Raw genomic sequence first — 18,303 nt, forward strand, 5'->3', positions numbered from 1 at the left:
AAGGTAAAGATAAGATTCCCTATCATTATCATCATCATGAGATGACTCAATTGATAAATTCTAAAGATTATTACAGATTAGACACGTATCCTTTTGTTTATATCTTTCATTCTTTCATATTATTCAGTTAATAACTATGACCTTAAATCGAATCCTCATCATCAAACTCTTCTTCTTCTTTTTATTCTCTGTCAGAATTATTTTGTTGCTCTTCGCTGGTGGTTTAATTTCTTTGTTGCATCTCATAACCTTATTCACACGACTCGAAACGGGATCTCAGTTCCGTTGACTTGTTACAATTTTATTTTTTTTTTGCTTGCTCGTAAACACAATTACACAATACAGTACTTTTCTTTTTCTTTTATTTATTGGGACAATAGACACGAATATTTATTATGTGTATGTAAAAAACGTCTACTATATATATATGATCTAAAGTTTATTGGCCAACCTTAATTCATCATGATCTCTATCAAAATTCTTATCAGTTATATCAATAACATAATTAACATAGATCTCATTAGTTAACATATTTTTCTTTTTAGTTCCTTGTTGTAATAATTGATGTAAAAATTCATTCAATACACTTAAATCTTTTAAATTCAATATTTGAACAAATGCTTTGGTTTTAGCTTTATTCTTGAATATCTTGACCAATTGCAAATTATTCAAATAATATAAATCACTCACCAAATACTGCTTGTTAATAGATTCCAACGATTTAAATTGTTGTCTCTTTTTTGATTTATCAATGATGTATTTCAACAACCCTTTAGTAGTTGGATATCTTAATTCATCATCATCCACAACAATTTTATCATGTTTTTTTTGTTGTTTAGTTCTACTATAACTATCAGCCAAATTAGTTGTCATTTCTAAAATGTTGGAAATCAAAACAATATAGGATTCTAAAAATGGTTGCGCCAAATTAGCAAAAAGTTTGACATATTCATGATCGGCAATCTTGTATACTGAATCTTGATAATCTTCTTCTTTTTTAGAAACAACTTGCAATTCAACCAAATCATTTAAAATAAATGACAATTCATTTCTATCATTCTCATCATAATCAAACAAAAATTCATTCTTAAGGAATCCTGTCAAAATATAGAAAATTTTACCCACAACTCGATGATTACAATTTGGACATCCATCAAGTAACAATAAAATGTACATCACAAGACATCTCTTTATTATCAAATGAATAGTCAAATTCTTGTAATACAACAACTCAATTGGTGATTCAATCTTAATGGAATTGGTCTTCTTATTCACCTTAATGAGCCTGAAAAATGAAAATATTTGGTCTTTAACAAGTGTTTCCAATTGAGCATCTGAACAAACCAGCATATCCTCCAAAATTTTACTATTGGTAACACTGTTCTCATTCTCACGAAGTAATGCTTGAACAACAATTCTTAACACCGGGATTAATTCAGAAACGTCAAAAATGCTTTTGTTGGAAAAATCATAGAATGCTTGAATAGCTGTACCAACAATTGAAACTTCAGGAATATAACTATTTCTATTGACTTCATGCAAGATTTTGAACCCTAATCTTTTCAAGTTCACACCATCAGGCATTTCTTTCTCAAGTTCGGATTGACTATCAAGATATTCAGAGATTTTAAATGATTCTCCAAGTTTGACAAAAATCTTCCCTGTTAACGTTCTTTGACTATTATCATTCCAACCTTTATCATCAAATACAACATCATTTTTAAGAAAAAATGCACTAGCAGCTACAGATAGTGTGCCAAATAAACTTTCTTGAGTTTTATCATCCCCTTTTAACTCTTTCAAGAAAGCATCATTTTCGTAAACACGTTCATAAGTAACTGCAACTGGTTGGAATAATAAATCAAAATTGGAATTCTGGTCTACATTTCTTTGCTTGTCATAAATTGAACACAACGTTTTCAAAATACCATATTTTGGAAGTAACAATTTACCATCTCTTGATCTAGTACCTTCAATAAACACTTCAAAGGAAACTTTGTTCATCAAAAAGAATTCAATGACATTGTTCAAGTTTCTTTCAGTATATAACTCATTGTTGAAAGAACGTGGAATGAAAATTGCCCCCAAGTTTTGTAACAAGCCACCTAAAACAGCAACATTCAAATTCTCACCCGCAATAACAACTGGTGTACCCATTTGAAATCTAATACAAATGACGTGAATAATTATATAGTCCAAATGGGATTGATGAGAAGGTAAAAATATGATAGACATCGGGTCTTTAAGATATTGTTGGTATAATCTAGAAATATCATCATTGGAAACCCAAATTCCTTTAGGAAATAATTTTCTCATAAGAAACAATACTGTCACATAAGCTGAACGAAGAAATTCATGAGATGGAAAAGTTGGTAAATTCTTTTTATTTTGTTGTTTATAAAATTTCACCATATAATCCTTTACTTTTTGAAATCTTTCCTTAAATTGATCAGCAGTGATCAATTTCAAATTCAATTCTTGATTGATTAAATCATAAACAATTTCGTCTAATTTAGTGTCGTCTCTTTCTAATTTGTTGTTCATATAGTCGTTAAACTTCTTTTTGAATTCATCTGAATGTTTGTTAGTGAAATAACGGTATTCTTGAATGGAATAAATCTTATCGAATCTTGAAGGACCAGTTATTAATCTGAGAGCCAGATATAAAATATTGAAAGATTTACTGGCTTCTTTACCATTTCCTTCAATATCGATATACGTTTCTTTATCAGTTGGAAGAGGGAATTTCAAAGGGACATTTGGTTCTGTAAAAAGATCTTGAAGGATATTAACATCGAAATCTGAATTTGAAATGTCTTCAGCTGATGAAACTGATTGTGTTTGGACATCTGGCAACATGTTCTTGTTGTTGAAAGAAAAAAAAATGGAGAATTCTGGGGCAGATGTGAAAAAAAAGGCAAACAAAAATTTCAAATCTAATAAAAATAGATCGGTGATAAGTAAACGGAAATACGAAAAAAAAAGTCTAGTGGATATATAGCTGTATATAAAACAACAATATCAATAAGAATCAAAAGGAGTTAAATGGAGTTGCTCTCGATGGTTTGAGTTGTAGTGATATAATGGGAAGGAATGGAAATAAATTGAAATGAAATTATATAATTAATTACCCCACTATCAGAGAAGAATCAATAAAAAGTTATATAAACTAAGGAGAAAAAAAAAAAAAAAGAGAAAAGAATAATCAATTGAAAGGGGAAATCAAATTATATTTATATTTGAAAGTTCATGTTTAAATTATAAGATAAAGGAATGTCATGATCAATGTAATATTGACTAAATCTTTTACTCTAAACGTATATATACACATGTCTATTACGGCTATAAGTGGAAACTTGTAATAATAATAGAAAGCAAACAAGTAATGAACCAAAAAAAAAAAAATATAAAATAAAAATTGTTGGGTAAAATTAGTGTGTCTTCTCTGTGTGTGGGTAAAAGAAATACACTGATTTTTAAATTAGGTCCATTGACATCACTACATTTTGGCTGTGAAATATTTGAAAAGTGTTTGTTTCTTCAAAATAATTATTGTATAATATCCAAACTCTAGGTTTCTTTCATTGTAGATTATTTATCTATCACACAAGTCATCTGATTCATCCGTGGTCAAAATTACGGCCATTTTCTTCTTTTGTTTATTTGTTAATATATTTAAGCTTATCAAAATCATTAACAACTAAGAAATAGAAATACCCACAGGGTCAATCGGTTGCAGATACCTTTTGACACTGGAATAACGCGTATCTATTGAATGAAATGAACAAACATTATACCATTCCCTCTCTATAGTATCATATCATATCATTCCAATATTATGTACAATAATAATAACTATGGTTAGAAAACTTCTTTGTCACTTCTTTATACTTTGGTCCTACAATTCAGTATATCTTTACACTATAATTCGAACAAATGAAAAATCAAAACCCCTTAAGCAATGCAGATCTCCTATGATTTTACTTTTGAAGAAAACAGCCAACAAAAAGCATAAATGGACTACTGAGTTCATAACTTTCCATTTTAAGTAAAAAGAAAAAAAAAGAAAAGAAAAGGACATGAATTAATTGTTTGCTTTTGATAGTAACTTTTTTTTCTTTTATTTTATTTCACTATTCTATTTGTATACGCTGTGTTCAACACATTAAGTTATTTCTTGTCCCGGTGGTTTCACAATTTACCACTAAAGAGATATGGGTGGGAGAAGTAGTGAAATTAATTGTTCAACGTCATCTTTGATTCTTTACAGTTCGACCACTCAGTTAGTGGGTCTGTCGGTTGGATGATCACTCGCTGGACCCGCCCCCTTCCCCCACACATTTCTACAGGGGTCGCATTCTCAACATTTACTACCCCAGCCCCCCGCATAATCAAAATATTATACAGTAAATAGAGAAAATGAAAACATTTTATTTGCGCAACCAATTGAGAGATCTTATTTCAATTAATTATCCATAATAACCAGACTATAAAGTATATGAGAAGTTAAAGATTAATGTATAAATAGAAAATAAAAAAGAAACTAAAAAAAAAAAAATAAAAAAATAAAAATAAAAAATATACAATAATACATAAAGCATTACCCCCAAAAAATCATCAAAAAAGAACCGAAAAATTAAAAGATAAACATCACTAGATAATTACATATAAATGAAAATAAAACACAGAAGTACGGGGAGGAGGGGTGCCAACACTGTGCGGATCAAATGCGCAACCCACACAGATTCTATTGGTTGTTAGAAGGAAATAAATGCATTTTACAGATCGGAACTATCAGTTACTGGTTGCCATAATTTTTACTCTAAATACTCTTTTTGATAAATAATTTGTATACCTACGTAAAATTATGAAAGCCGGTGTCTTACACGGTGATTTATATTGTATCAGTACTTTTTATAGGCTTTCATATTACTTTTGCTTAACAATGATTGTGGAACATTAGGCTATTGAAACTGTTGAAAAATAATTGGTGGATACACGAATAATAAGGACAGTTAAGTTCATATAAATAGTTGATTTATGCACTACTTTTATTTACTTAAAAGTGATTGTACGCACTAGAAAAAAAAAATGGTTTATTTACATCTGCGGTTTTCATCCGCACACTTTTGTCGACCCCACTTTAAATCTAAATTGACCTATTGACATGAATCAACAACGTTCTTTTCCAAAACCGTTGTTACATATCATGAAAAAGTAAAGTTCAAAAACAACTTAGCAACAGCAGAAGTAGATTTACCAGCAAACCGCCCTCTCAAAATCAGAAAAATGAGATAATAGCAGATAATAACAACCCAAAGACTAATGAACCTCCAGTAGAGTACCTTATACCGCCATTCTCAGCTGGTAATACAATTGCTGGAGAAAACGTGGATGAAGCTTGGTTGGTGTAACTGGATATAACTCGGGAAGTAGCAGGCACAGTAAAGGAACTTGTCATTGTGGAGCCAGAAATATTCGGTAAACCCGACAAAACAATCGATCCACCTTCAGCAGAACCATTATTGGAACCACCGGATGGAGAATCACCATTATCGGCACCATTCTCAGCACTATTACCAGAACCATTGTATTGAGCATCACCATCGTTGGAATCTCCATGGCCACTAGTTTCGGAGTTGGAACCAGTGTCTGTAAGACCTGTAAACCCAGAATTAATAGAAGTAGTAGTGATATCAACATCACTGCTTTGAATTGACGAAATTTCCGCAGCATTACCGCCAGAAATGGTACTGGATGGCTGTTCACCATTACTTGCTTCTGAACCTTTGGCTTCTTCCGAACTATCAGCTAAACCAGATGCAAGGACAGTAGTAGTACTTTCGAAACAGATACTCTTGATACATTCCGTAACAATAGAAGTCACAGGATACTCACCACCGTCATTCACAAAAGTAGAAGTGGCGATATTGTTGTCAGAACCTCCAACAGTTGAGTCACTGGTAACTGTAGCAACCTCTCCATTTTGACTTGTGAACATTGTATTCACCCCTGTACCACTAGAAGTAACAAATTCGTCTTCCAGATACTTTGGGACATCAATACTTTCAACATCAGCAATAAAATCTGGAACCTCAGTACCAGAAACATGCTTCTCAGATGAAGCGTAAGTGGAAGTGGATGGAACTGGGGTAGTGGTGTTACTAAAATACGGTCTCAATGTCGACAAGCTACTCCCAGACAAACATTCATCACCACCTCTCTTACAAATATTAGGGTAAGAATTTTCAGCTTCAGGTGAGAAGGTGCTAACAGTGGCAACGGATGACCCAGATTGACTCACAATGCCTGACTCAGTGACAACAGAACCGTCACTGTTGGTCGTAGTCCAAGTGGTGGTGAATTCAGCAGCAACCAATTGTGGGAATGTGGTAATAGTAGCAACGGAGGACCCAGATTGACTCACAATGCCTGACTCAGTGGCAACAGAGCCGTCACTGTTGGTGGTGGTCCAAGTAGTGGTGAACTCAGCTTGGACATCAGATTCAGGTGGGAAAGTAGTCAAGGTGGTGAATGATGATCCAGATTGACTCACAATACCAGACTCAGTGACAACAGAACCGTCACTGTTGGTAGTGGTCCAAGTAGTGGTGAATTCAGCAGCAACCAATTGTGGGAATGTGGTAATAGTAGCAACGGATGACCCAGATTGGCTGACAATGCCAGACTCAGTGACAACAGAACCGTCACTGTTGGTCGTAGTCCAAGTGGTGGTGAACTCAGATTGGACATCAGATTCAGGTGGGAAAGTAGTCAAGGTGGTGAATGATGATCCAGATTGACTCACAATACCAGACTCAGTGACAACAGAACCGTCACTGTTGGTTGTAGTCCAAGTGGTGGTGAACTCAGCTTGGACATCATATTCAGGTGGGAAAGTAGTCAAGGTGGTGAATGATGACCCAGATTGGCTGACAATGCCAGACTCAGTTTCAATAGAACCGTCACTGTTGGTTGTAGTCCAAGTGGTGGTGAACTCAGCTTGGGACATCATATTCAGGTGGGAAAGTAGTCAAGGTGGTGAATGATGACCCAGATTGGCTGACAATGCCAGACTCAGTTTCAACAGAACCGTCACTGTTGGTTGTAGTCCAAGTGGTGGTGAACTCAGCTTGGACATCAGATTCAGTAGATTCTATATGATTGTAGCTAGGTGAAGCATCAGAAGTGGAAGATGCATCGGATTCACTAGCATCAGAAGCACCAGAGGTAGCAGGTGCATTGGATTTATTAGCATCAGAAGCAGATGAAGCATCAGAAGCAGATGAAGCACCAGAAGTGGCAGATGCATTGGATTCACTAGCTTCGGAAGCACCAGAGGTAGCAGATGCATCGGATTCACTAGCATCAGAAGCAGATGAAGCACCAGAAGTGGCAGAAGCATTGGATTCACTAGCATCAGAAGCACCAGAGGTAGCAGAAGCATTGGATTCACTAGCATCAGAAGCACCAGAAGTGGCAGATGCATCGGATTCACTAGCATCAGAGGCACCAGAAGTGGCAGAAGCATCTGATTCACTAGCATCAGAAGCACCAGAGGTAGCAGATGCATTGGATTCTCTAGCATCAGAAGCAGATGAAGCACCAGAGGTAGCAGATGCATTGGATTCACTAGCATCTGAAGAAGTTGAGATATCAGAAGCAGATGAAGTATTAGAACTAGATGCAATTTCAGAAGTAGATGAGATATCAGAAGCAGATGAAATATCAGAAGCAGATGAGACATCAGAAGTAGATGAGGGATCAGAGTCACTAGCATCGGAAGCAGATGAAATATCAGAAGCAGATGAGACATCTGAAGTGGCTGAAGCGTCAGAGCTTTCTAAAACATTTGATTCGGAAATTAAACTGGATGTACTAAAATTGGATTCACTGGCGTCATCTTGAGTGGATGAAACTTCAGAACTTGGATGGGAGCTGGATTCAAGGATGGAAGAAGTGCTTTCAAACGCGTACAGTGACAGCGAATTAAAATATTCCAGGAAAGATTGCAAAGAAGATTCGCGCTCAGTGGAAGAAACAATTTCTGAACTTGAAGACACGACTTCGGAACTTGAAGAAGACAAAGGTGGGAACAAAGAAGTTGTTGTGTACCATGAACCCAGCGAATCAGTAGTTACATCAACGATACCACTTTCAGTAGTAACTGAACCATCAGATAATGTTGAAGTCAATGTAGTTAAATACTCTGTTGGTTCGACACCTGGAGCTTCTGGAAGTTCTTTACATTCAATTTGACATGTAGCTGAAATACTTCTTTCTGGAACTGGCCCGTTGTATTGAACACTACCGAGCAATGTTGAGGGCAATCCAATGCCTGAATCAGTGACAATTTGAAACAAAGAAGAACTATAACCCAAACCAATATTGAAGTTTTGTTTTAGTAAAAGGTTTCTCAAAGTCAAAATACCCGTAGATTCATCGTACTTGTACGCTGGATAGCTTGGAATAAGGTTTCCAACTAGTGGCACTGTTAAACCGATTTTGTTACCGTTTCCAAATCCATAAACGTTGAATGTTTGGGCCGTGGAAAGAGCTTGAACAATGATTGATGATTCACTGTCTTTTAAGTAAATGCTTTGTTGGGTATCAAATGATTGAATAGCGCTGGGAATATATATTGTCGAGTTCTTCTGAGCTGTGATACACCCACTTCCTTTAATGTCATTTGTTTGTCGATACACCTGATTGATCAAACAAATCTGACCATCATTTGTGATTGAACCCAAGGGTGTGCCCAATCTCACATCACCAGAATTTCTTTGGTTCTGATAGAATACTAGTAAACCAGAATTTTTCCACAGGAGGGAGGTGATAGACATGGTGCCAGATAAGACCCCAGAAGCCCCAAGATACATTTCACCATTGTTTTCAAATTTTGCACCCACCAAATTATAGGTAGAGGATGTTAATGATTTGACAGAATTAAAAGCAATGATACCATCATTCACAATTGACCCTAATGTTGAAAGCAAAGTAACATCAAGACCAATTAATGGGGACGTCAGAGTAATGTAAAACCCAGCATCGGATTCCACATTAAGTGAGCCAGCAAGAGCAGATACAGCATTATTGATAATGGACCATGAAGCGCCTGTGTGAATATTTATATCACCAACGCTTAAACTGATAGAGCCCCTATCCACAGTATCAACTGTGATGTCTTTGGACAAAGCATAATTAAATAAAAAGACCAATGTTAACAGAATTGGTCTAAGTAGCAACATTGTTGGATAAATAATGTTTATAATAGTTGCTTTATATCATAATCAATTTAAAAGAAGTTGGAAATAGATGCTAATACATATATATATATCAATGTTCCCTCCATTACATTTAGGGTATTCCATACCTTTTCTTTTTCTTAATAGTTGTATGTACTTGGTATAAATATCATAGTTACAATTTTGATATCTTATGCAATATTAGTAATTTGTAATCTCTATTAGACAGGTTAAATATCGAGTATTATGCACTCTAGATACCTGAAGGAAAACCCATATTAACTGCTAGGATTTTCCACAATCTTTTCATATCTTCTATTCTCGTATACGTATGTTTCCGAAATCCCGAAAGGTAAAACCTTATTTGAAAAAGGTATGTCACAAGAACTCTAAACTCTTGAAATATCGCTAACTACATAAAAACAAGGAAAAAAAGATCCGTTACTCAGCATCGAAGCTCCTAAATTCTTGGAAAAATTCCAAGAGCTGCATCTATATGCTTCGCTCTTTACACAACCCATTTTTTTTCCTATTGTTTTTGCACCTTTCTTTACAACCATATGTTTCGCACACTGAGTTGTGCCAAAAATACCTTGCTACAACGAAAAGAAAATGTAAACGCATATTGGAAGACTCAAGGGTATACAAAGAAATTCCAGCTAATTATTAAACGTGAGTTTTTACACATTGCTGTACTTAGAAACTATCTTGCGGTATAAAGCCAATCAGTATATGGAACCTGGTTGTTCTTCCGCGCCATAAAAAGAAATCTACTGTTGCAGAATACTGCATTAAGGTTAATAACCCGGTCCAAGATTTATTTTTCTTGCATGAACTTAAGTTATTGCCACATGGGTCCAACAGAGTTCAAAAGGACTCCTAACACTCATCAGTACAGTGTTTCTACTTTCAGTTCGTACCAAGTTCAAAGAAATTATTAATACTAGTGCGACAATTTAATTTATAGTAAGGGAGATTAATTGTTCATAGTAAATGGAGTCAAAATGTTCACACCAGCGGAAATAATACTTTCAAACTAGCTGCCCTTTTTTGTTCATACCATATATCATACATTTTCAGTATGAACAAATAGAGGTCACGTAATATGAACATTTTTTGCGCACTAGTATCAAAAATATTGACCGCCTTAATATGAACTTTTCTTTGCAAATAGTGCGAATAATTTTGACTCACTGATCTGAAAATTATGCTCAAACTAGCGCGAAATAAAACTGCAACGACTGTACTACACCGACCAAGTCTACATATATCACGTGAATGTCACAGATATAAAATCACTGCAGCACATACTAAACAATAATAAATCACAAATGAAACAGGAATTACAGCTCAACATTCGGCTAGTTTCGCGGTTGCTAGGTACTATCTAATAGAAGTGAAATATAAATTATATAGTTTTCTATTTACTTCGATAGGCTTAAATAAGTGAATAAAGAAAGTGTGCAAAACTCATATTTTAGAGTTAGAAGCAGTGTAGTAATAAACAGAGAAAGAGAATGCTCTCTCAATATGACAAACATCTCCAACTGGATGAATATACAAGTAATGCAAAAAGTACAAGTATTACAATTATTGCAATTGCAATCTATTGAACTGCTAAATGTTGGCAACAAACATAGCCGGCTGGATGACAACCGATGGCGCACTTACTTTGATTGCTCAGTATTCCTCTCAATACTGGGGAAGTGTGCAACAGCTACGCGTTATTTATTAAAAGTGATAGACAAATTCTATGCTCTTATATTTACTTCTATACGCTCTAATAAGAGAATAACATGGTGGTTAACATCAAACAAATTACTACGTTAAACTAGTGCAACCGCTAATATATAGGACGAGGAATATAATGACATACCTCATATCAAGAATAAGGTCAATCCACAACTCATGAAAATAACTTTACTCTTGTTGCAAATGCAATATGTTGAAACTGCCGTGTGTTCGTTAGAAAATAATTAACTGCCTGATATGATAGTGGCTGAGCATAGAGTAATTGCTATATTTTAAATAGATGTAGCCTTTTGCCAATACGATAAATACATTAAACTTTAGAAATCAGGTGGGAAACGGGATATTAAGATTGTGTATGTGTACAAAATGTATAGAATGAGTTATCCGCCAGTAATTATATTGCTTAACCTTTAAATCTAAAGGAAGTTTACTGGTTATTTATGGCAAGTTAAAAACATACTTTCACACTTGGCACATTCACGGAACAAGTTAATCTATCATGCGCCTTATAAAACTTAAATTTCTACATAAACTTAAATGTTACACCCAGTCAAGATGATGATGAGTCGTGTATGCTCAACTAATCTTAGCATGTAGCAATAAATAACAATATTGTATGATGAAGCTCTCTTTTGGTTTATTTCTTGAAGAAGTCGAGTTTATACTTAAGTTTAACCTCTACAGTTGAACATATATCTCTGGTAAGTTTGATGGACTTTTTTTATAAATTACAGTTGTCAATGAAACAATCGAGAAGTATAAAAATGTAAGAACAAAAATTTGGTATTAATAGCGCCCAGTAAATAGCTTACTATACATGATAGTTTCAAATGTAGGTATTTTAAATCTTTCATGTATTGGCATACTGATCACACTAAATACACCTATGAAAAATTCATGAGTTTTTATTAGGCTAGAGAAACAAATTAGATCCTGATTTAAATGGTGTATACCAGATCGAATCCGTTAAAAATGAGAACACAAACCACTGAATGATTTATACTTCGTTTTAGATAACAGTACTATATTGATAAGAAGAAATTACTCGAGGCTTAAAGTTGCAGAGTTCTTCGAAATATGCTTGGCCGAGATGGAATACGACAATATCTAGTAGATAAATCTGAATTTGATTTATATGTATGAGTTAATTCAATTAGTTACGGTTACCTAGACAATATAGAAACCTACGAGAATTCATTTGATATTTCTTTTAGTTTAATTTTATGATCGCTGGGATGGGGTACTTTTTGAACTTACGTGTAGTCCCCATTTGGTCCTTATTGTGATACACAAACCCAGTATTAAGGAAGATACTGGATCATCGAATTGAATCTGACATTGTAGTGAGTAGCCCATATACTCCACGGTTGGCATATTCATCACTAGTAACCACGTTTTAAATCTAAACAAACTCTGAATGAAATTGAAATCATCGCAACCCTGTGTCATATATCACACAATTACAGTTATAGTAGAACTATTGTAGCGCAATGAGGTACATCGAAGTACATATTACTATTGGTTTAATAAAACGAAGAACATTGAAACTAAGATGATACGAAATTGGCTCTTGGTTTTCAGACAACAAACGACAATCTTCTACTTGATTCATATGTAGACATATTATCTATAATAGATCTACAGATTGAATGGTTTGCCATACATGATAGTATTGTCTTATTCTAATTAGTTTTACAACTCAGCCAATATCTTATATTTGCTACCTGTGCGACAGCAACCGTTTCAGAAACAACAAATATCTTTCTAACACTCAATTTTGAATTGCAGACAGAAATAGAAACTGCACTAATCATTCGAGTTAATAATTCATCACCTGAACGTAGCAGACGGATGAATATGCCAGATCAGTACTATAAAATGTATAACAATTTCTTTTTTTTAAAAAAAAAACTAGCTCTATTTTAAGAGAAATCTTTACAAAATTAACCTAAAAGATACATATGACCTAAAATGAATATAGCAGATATGTAAACTAATAACAACGAAAAGTAAACTAAACAATCCACAGGAAATCAAATAATAAAAACAAAACAAAAAAAAAAAAAGCAACATGCGAATTGACATGAATCAACAACGTTCTTTTCCAAAACCGTTGTTACATATCATGAAAAAGTAAAGTTCAAAAACAACTTAGCAACAGCAGAAGTAGATTTACCAGCAAACCGCCCTCTCAAAATCAGAAAAATGAGATGATAGCAGATAATAACAACCCAAAGACTAATGAACCTCCAGTAGAGTACCTTATACCGCCATTCTCAGCTGGTAATACAATTGCTGGAGAAAACGTGGATGAAGCTTGGTTGGTGTAACTGGATATAACTCGGGAAGTAGCAGGCACAGTAAAGGAACTTGTCATTGTGGAGCCAGAAATATTCGGTAAACCCGACAAAACAATCGATCCACCTTCAGCAGAACCATTATTGGAACCACCGGATGGAGAATCACCATTATCGGCACCATTCTCAGCACTATTACCAGAACCATTGTATTGAGCATCACCATCGTTGGAATCTCCATGGCCACTAGTTTCGGAGTTGGAACCAGTGTCTGTAAGACCTGTAAACCCAGAATTAATAGAAGTAGTAGTGATATCAACATCACTGCTTTGAATTGACGAAATTTCCGCAGCATTACCGCCAGAAATGGTACTGGATGGCTGTTCACCATTACTTGCTTCTGAACCTTTGGCTTCTTCCGAACTATCAGCTAAACCAGATGCAAGGACAGTAGTAGTACTTTCGAAACAGATACTCTTGATACATTCCGTAACAATAGAAGTCACAGGATACTCACCACCGTCATTCACAAAAGTAGAAGTGGCGATATTGTTGTCAGAACCTCCAACAGTTGAGTCACTGGTAACTGTAGCAACCTCTCCATTTTGACTTGTGAACATTGTATTCACCCCTGTACCACTAGAAGTAACAAATTCGTCTTCCAGATACTTTGGGACATCAATACTTTCAACATCAGCAATAAAATCTGGAACCTCAGTACCAGAAACATGCTTCTCAGATGAAGCGTAAGTGGAAGTGGATGGAACTGGGGTAGTGGTGTTACTAAAATACGGTCTCAATGTCGACAAGCTACTCCCAGACAAACATTCATCACCACCTCTCTTACAAATATTAGGGTAAGAATTTTCAGCTTCAGGTGAGAAGGTGCTAACAGTGGCAACGGATGACCCAGATTGACTCACAATGCCTGACTCAGTGACAACAGAACCGTCACTGTTGGTCGTAGTCCAAGTGGTGGTGAATTCAGCAGCAACCAATTGTGGGAATGTGGTAATAGTAGCAACGGAGGACCCAGATTGACTCACAATGCCTGACTCAGTGGCAACAGAGCCGTCACTGTTGGTGGTGGTCCAAGTAGTGGTGAACTCAGCTTGGACTCCAGATTCAGGTGGGAAAGTAGTCAAGGTGGTGAATGATGATCCAGATTGACTCACAATACCAGACTCAGTGACAACAGAACCGTCACTGTTGGTGGTGGTCCAAGTGGTGGTGAATTCAGCAGCAACCAATTGTGGGAATGTGGTAATAGTAGCAACGGATGACCCAGATTGACTCACAATGCCTGACTCAGTGGCAACAGAGCCGTCACTGTTGGTGGTGGTCCAAGTGGTGGTGAATTCAGCAGCAACCAATTGTGGGAATGTGGTAATAGTAGCAACGGATGACCCAGATTGGCTGACAATGCCAGACTCAGTTTCAACAGAACCGTCACTGTTGGTTGTAGTCCAAGTGGTGGTGAACTCAGCTTGGACATCATATTCAGGTGGGAAAGTAGTCAAGGTGGTGAATGATGACCCAGATTGGCTGACAATGCCAGACTCAGTTTCAATAGAACCGTCACTGTTGGTTGTAGTCCAAGTGGTGGTGAACTCAGCTTGGACATCATATTCAGATGGGAAAGTAGTCAAGGTGGTGAATGATGACCCAGATTGGCTGACAATGCCAGACTCAGTGGCAACAGAGCCGTCACTGTTGGTGGTGGTCCAAGTGGTGGTGAATTCAGCAGCAACCAATTGTGGGAATGTGGTAATAGTAGCAACGGAGGACCCAGATTGACTCACAATGCCAGACTCAGTGACAACAGAACCGTCACTGTTGGTAGTGGTCCAAGTAGTGGTGAATTCAGCAGCAACCAATTGTGGGAATGTGGTAATAGTAGCAACGGATGACCCAGATTGGCTGACAATGCCAGACTCAGTGACAACAGAACCGTCACTGTTGGTCGTAGTCCAAGTGGTGGTGAACTCAGCTTGGACATCAGATTCAGGTGGGAAAGTAGTCAAGGTGGTGAATGATGATCCAGATTGACTCACAATGCCTGACTCAGTGGCAACAGAGCCGTCACTGTTGGTGGTGGTCCAAGTAGTGGTGAATTCAGCAGCAACCAATTGTGGGAATGTGGTAATAGTAGCAACGGAGGACCCAGATTGACTCACAATGCCAGACTCAGTGGCAACAGAGCCGTCACTGTTGGTGGTGGTCCAAGTGGTGGTGAATTCAGCAGCAACCAATTGTGGGAATGTGGTAATAGTAGCAACGGATGACCCAGATTGGCTGACAATGCCAGACTCAGTGACAACAGAACCGTCACTGTTGGTCGTAGTCCAAGTGGTGGTGAACTCAGATTGGACATCAGATTCAGGTGGGAAAGTAGTCAAGGTGGTGAATGATGATCCAGATTGACTCACAATACCAGACTCAGTGACAACAGAACCGTCACTGTTGGTTGTAGTCCAAGTGGTGGTGAACTCAGCTTGGACATCATATTCAGGTGGGAAAGTAGTCAAGGTGGTGAATGATGACCCAGATTGGCTGACAATGCCAGACTCAGTTTCAATAGAACCGTCACTGTTGGTTGTAGTCCAAGTGGTGGTGAACTCAGCTTGGACATCATATTCAGGTGGGAAAGTAGTCAAGGTGGTGAATGATGACCCAGATTGGCTGACAATGCCAGACTCAGTTTCAACAGAACCGTCACTGTTGGTTGTAGTCCAAGTGGTGGTGAACTCAGCTTGGACATCATATTCAGGTGGGAAAGTAGTCAAGGTGGTGAATGATGACCCAGATTGGCTGACAATGCCAGACTCAGTTTCAACAGAACCGTCACTGTTGGTTGTAGTCCAAGTGGTGGTGAACTCAGCTTGGACATCAGATTCAGTAGATTCTATATGATTGTAGCTAGGTGAAGCATCAGAAGTGGAAGATGCATCGGATTCACTAGCATCAGAAGCACCAGAGGTAGCAGGTGCATTGGATTTATTAGCATCAGAAGCAGATGAAGCATCAGAAGCAGATGAAACACCAGACGTGGCAGAAGCATTGGATTCACTAGCATCAGAAGCAGATGAAGCACCAGAGGTAGCAGATGCATTGGATTCAATAGCATCAGAAGCAGATGAAGCACCAGAAGTGGCAGATGCATTGGATTCACTAGCTTCGGAAGCAGATGAAGCACCAGAAGTGGCAGATGCATTGGATTCACTAGCATCAGAAGCACCAGAGGTAGCAGATGCATCGGATTCACTAGCATCAGAAGCAGATGAAGCACCAGAAGTGGCAGAAGCATTGGATTCACTAGCATCAGAAGCACCAGAGGTAGCAGAAGCATTGGATTCACTAGCATCAGAAGCACCAGAAGTGGCAGATGCATCGGATTCACTAGCATCAGAGGCACCAGAAGTGGCAGAAGCATCTGATTCACTAGCATCAGAAGCACCAGAGGTAGCAGATGCATTGGATTCTCTAGCATCAGAAGCAGATGAAGCACCAGAGGTAGCAGATGCATTGGATTCACTAGCATCTGAAGAAGTTGAGATATCAGAAGCAGATGAAGTATTAGAACTAGATGCAATTTCAGAAGTAGATGAGATATCAGAAGCAGATGAATTATCAGAAGCAGATGAGACATCAGAAGTAGATGAGGGATCAGAGTCACTAGCATCGGAAGCAGATGAAATATCAGAAGCAGATGAGACATCTGAAGTGGCTGAAGCGTCAGAGCTTTCTAAAACATTTGATTCGGAAATTAAACTGGATGTACTAAAATTGGATTCACTGGCGTCATCTTGAGTGGATGAAACTTCAGAACTTGGATGGGAGCTGGATTCAAGGATGGAAGAAGTGCTTTCAAACGCGTACAGTGACAGCGAATTAAAATATTCCAGGAAAGATTGCAAAGAAGATTCGCGCTCAGTGGAAGAAACAATTTCTGAACTTGAAGACACGACTTCGGAACTCGAAGATGACAAAGGTGGGAACAAAGAAGTTGTTGTGTACCATGAACCTTGTGAATCAGTAGTTACATCAACGATACCCCTTCGAATAGTAACTGAATCATCAAATAATGTTGAAGTCACTGTAATCAAATATTCTGTTGGTTCGACACCTGGAGCTTCTGGAAGTGCTTTACATTCAATTTGACATGCTGAGGGCAAGGTTCGTTCTGGAACTGGACCATTGTATCTAACAGAACCTAAAATAGTACTTGGAATACCGGCACCACTATCAGTTACAATTTGAAACAAAGAAGGATTATAGCCCAAACCAATATTGAAGTTTTGTTTTAGTAAAAGGTTTCTCAAAGTCAAAATACCCGTAGATTCATCGTACTTGTACGCTGGATAGCTTGGAATAAGGTTTCCAACTAGTGGCACTGTTAAACCGATTTTGTTACCGTTTCCAAATCCATAAACGTTGAATGTTTGGGCCGTGGAAAGAGCTTGAACAATGATTGATGATTCACTGTCTTTTAAGTAAATGCTTTGTTGGGTATCAAATGATTGAATAGCGCTGGGAATATATATTGTCGAGTTCTTCTGAGCTGTGATACACCCACTTCCTTTAATGTCATTTGTTTGTCGATACACCTGATTGATCAAACAAATCTGACCATCATTTGTGATTGAACCCAAGGGTGTGCCCAATCTCACATCACCAGAATTTCTTTGGTTCTGATAGAATACTAGTAAACCAGAATTTTTCCACAGGAGGGAGGTGATAGACATGGTGCCAGATAAGACCCCAGAAGCCCCAAGATACATTTCACCATTGTTTTCAAATTTTGCACCCACCAAATTATAGGTAGAGGATGTTAATGATTTGACAGAATTAAAAGCAATGATACCATCATTCACAATTGACCCTAATGTTGAAAGCAAAGTAACATCAAGACCAATTAATGGGGACGTCAGAGTAATGTAAAACCCAGCATCGGATTCCACATTAAGTGAGCCAGCAAGAGCAGATACAGCATTATTGATAATGGACCA

At 37.1% G+C, this 18,303-nt stretch overlaps 4 protein-coding genes across 4 annotated transcripts; all 4 read right to left on the bottom strand. All coding sequences in view use genetic code 12, as the record gives it.

Annotated features, from left to right (window-relative positions):
* Positions 1-432: 432 nt before the first annotated feature.
* On the bottom strand, positions 433-2,859 carry CTRG_01920 (uncharacterized protein; the record flags this gene model as incomplete). Its single annotated transcript, XM_002547567.1, has 1 exon — positions 433-2,859. One exon carries the CDS (start codon positions 2,857-2,859, stop codon positions 433-435), a length of 2,427 nt encoding a protein of 808 aa, XP_002547613.1.
* A 2,422-nt stretch (positions 2,860-5,281) lies between these two features.
* CTRG_01921 (uncharacterized protein) lies at positions 5,282-7,015 on the bottom strand (the record flags this gene model as incomplete). Its single annotated transcript, XM_002547568.1, has 1 exon — positions 5,282-7,015. The coding sequence occupies one exon, from the start codon at positions 7,013-7,015 to the stop codon at positions 5,282-5,284; it is 1,734 nt and encodes a 577-aa protein (XP_002547614.1).
* CTRG_01922 (uncharacterized protein) lies at positions 6,999-9,248 on the bottom strand (the record flags this gene model as incomplete). Its single annotated transcript, XM_002547569.1, has 1 exon — positions 6,999-9,248. The coding sequence occupies one exon, from the start codon at positions 9,246-9,248 to the stop codon at positions 6,999-7,001; it is 2,250 nt and encodes a 749-aa protein (XP_002547615.1).
* Positions 9,249-13,194: 3,946 nt separating this feature from the next.
* CTRG_01923 (uncharacterized protein) lies at positions 13,195-18,075 on the bottom strand (the record flags this gene model as incomplete). Its single annotated transcript, XM_002547570.1, has 1 exon — positions 13,195-18,075. One exon carries the CDS (start codon positions 18,073-18,075, stop codon positions 13,195-13,197), a length of 4,881 nt encoding a protein of 1,626 aa, XP_002547616.1.
* Positions 18,076-18,303: the final 228 nt, after the last annotated feature.

Source organism: Candida tropicalis (genome assembly GCF_000006335.3).
Source record: "Candida tropicalis MYA-3404 genomic scaffold supercont3.2, whole genome shotgun sequence".
Classification (NCBI taxonomy): Eukaryota; Fungi; Ascomycota; class Pichiomycetes; order Serinales; family Debaryomycetaceae; genus Candida; species Candida tropicalis.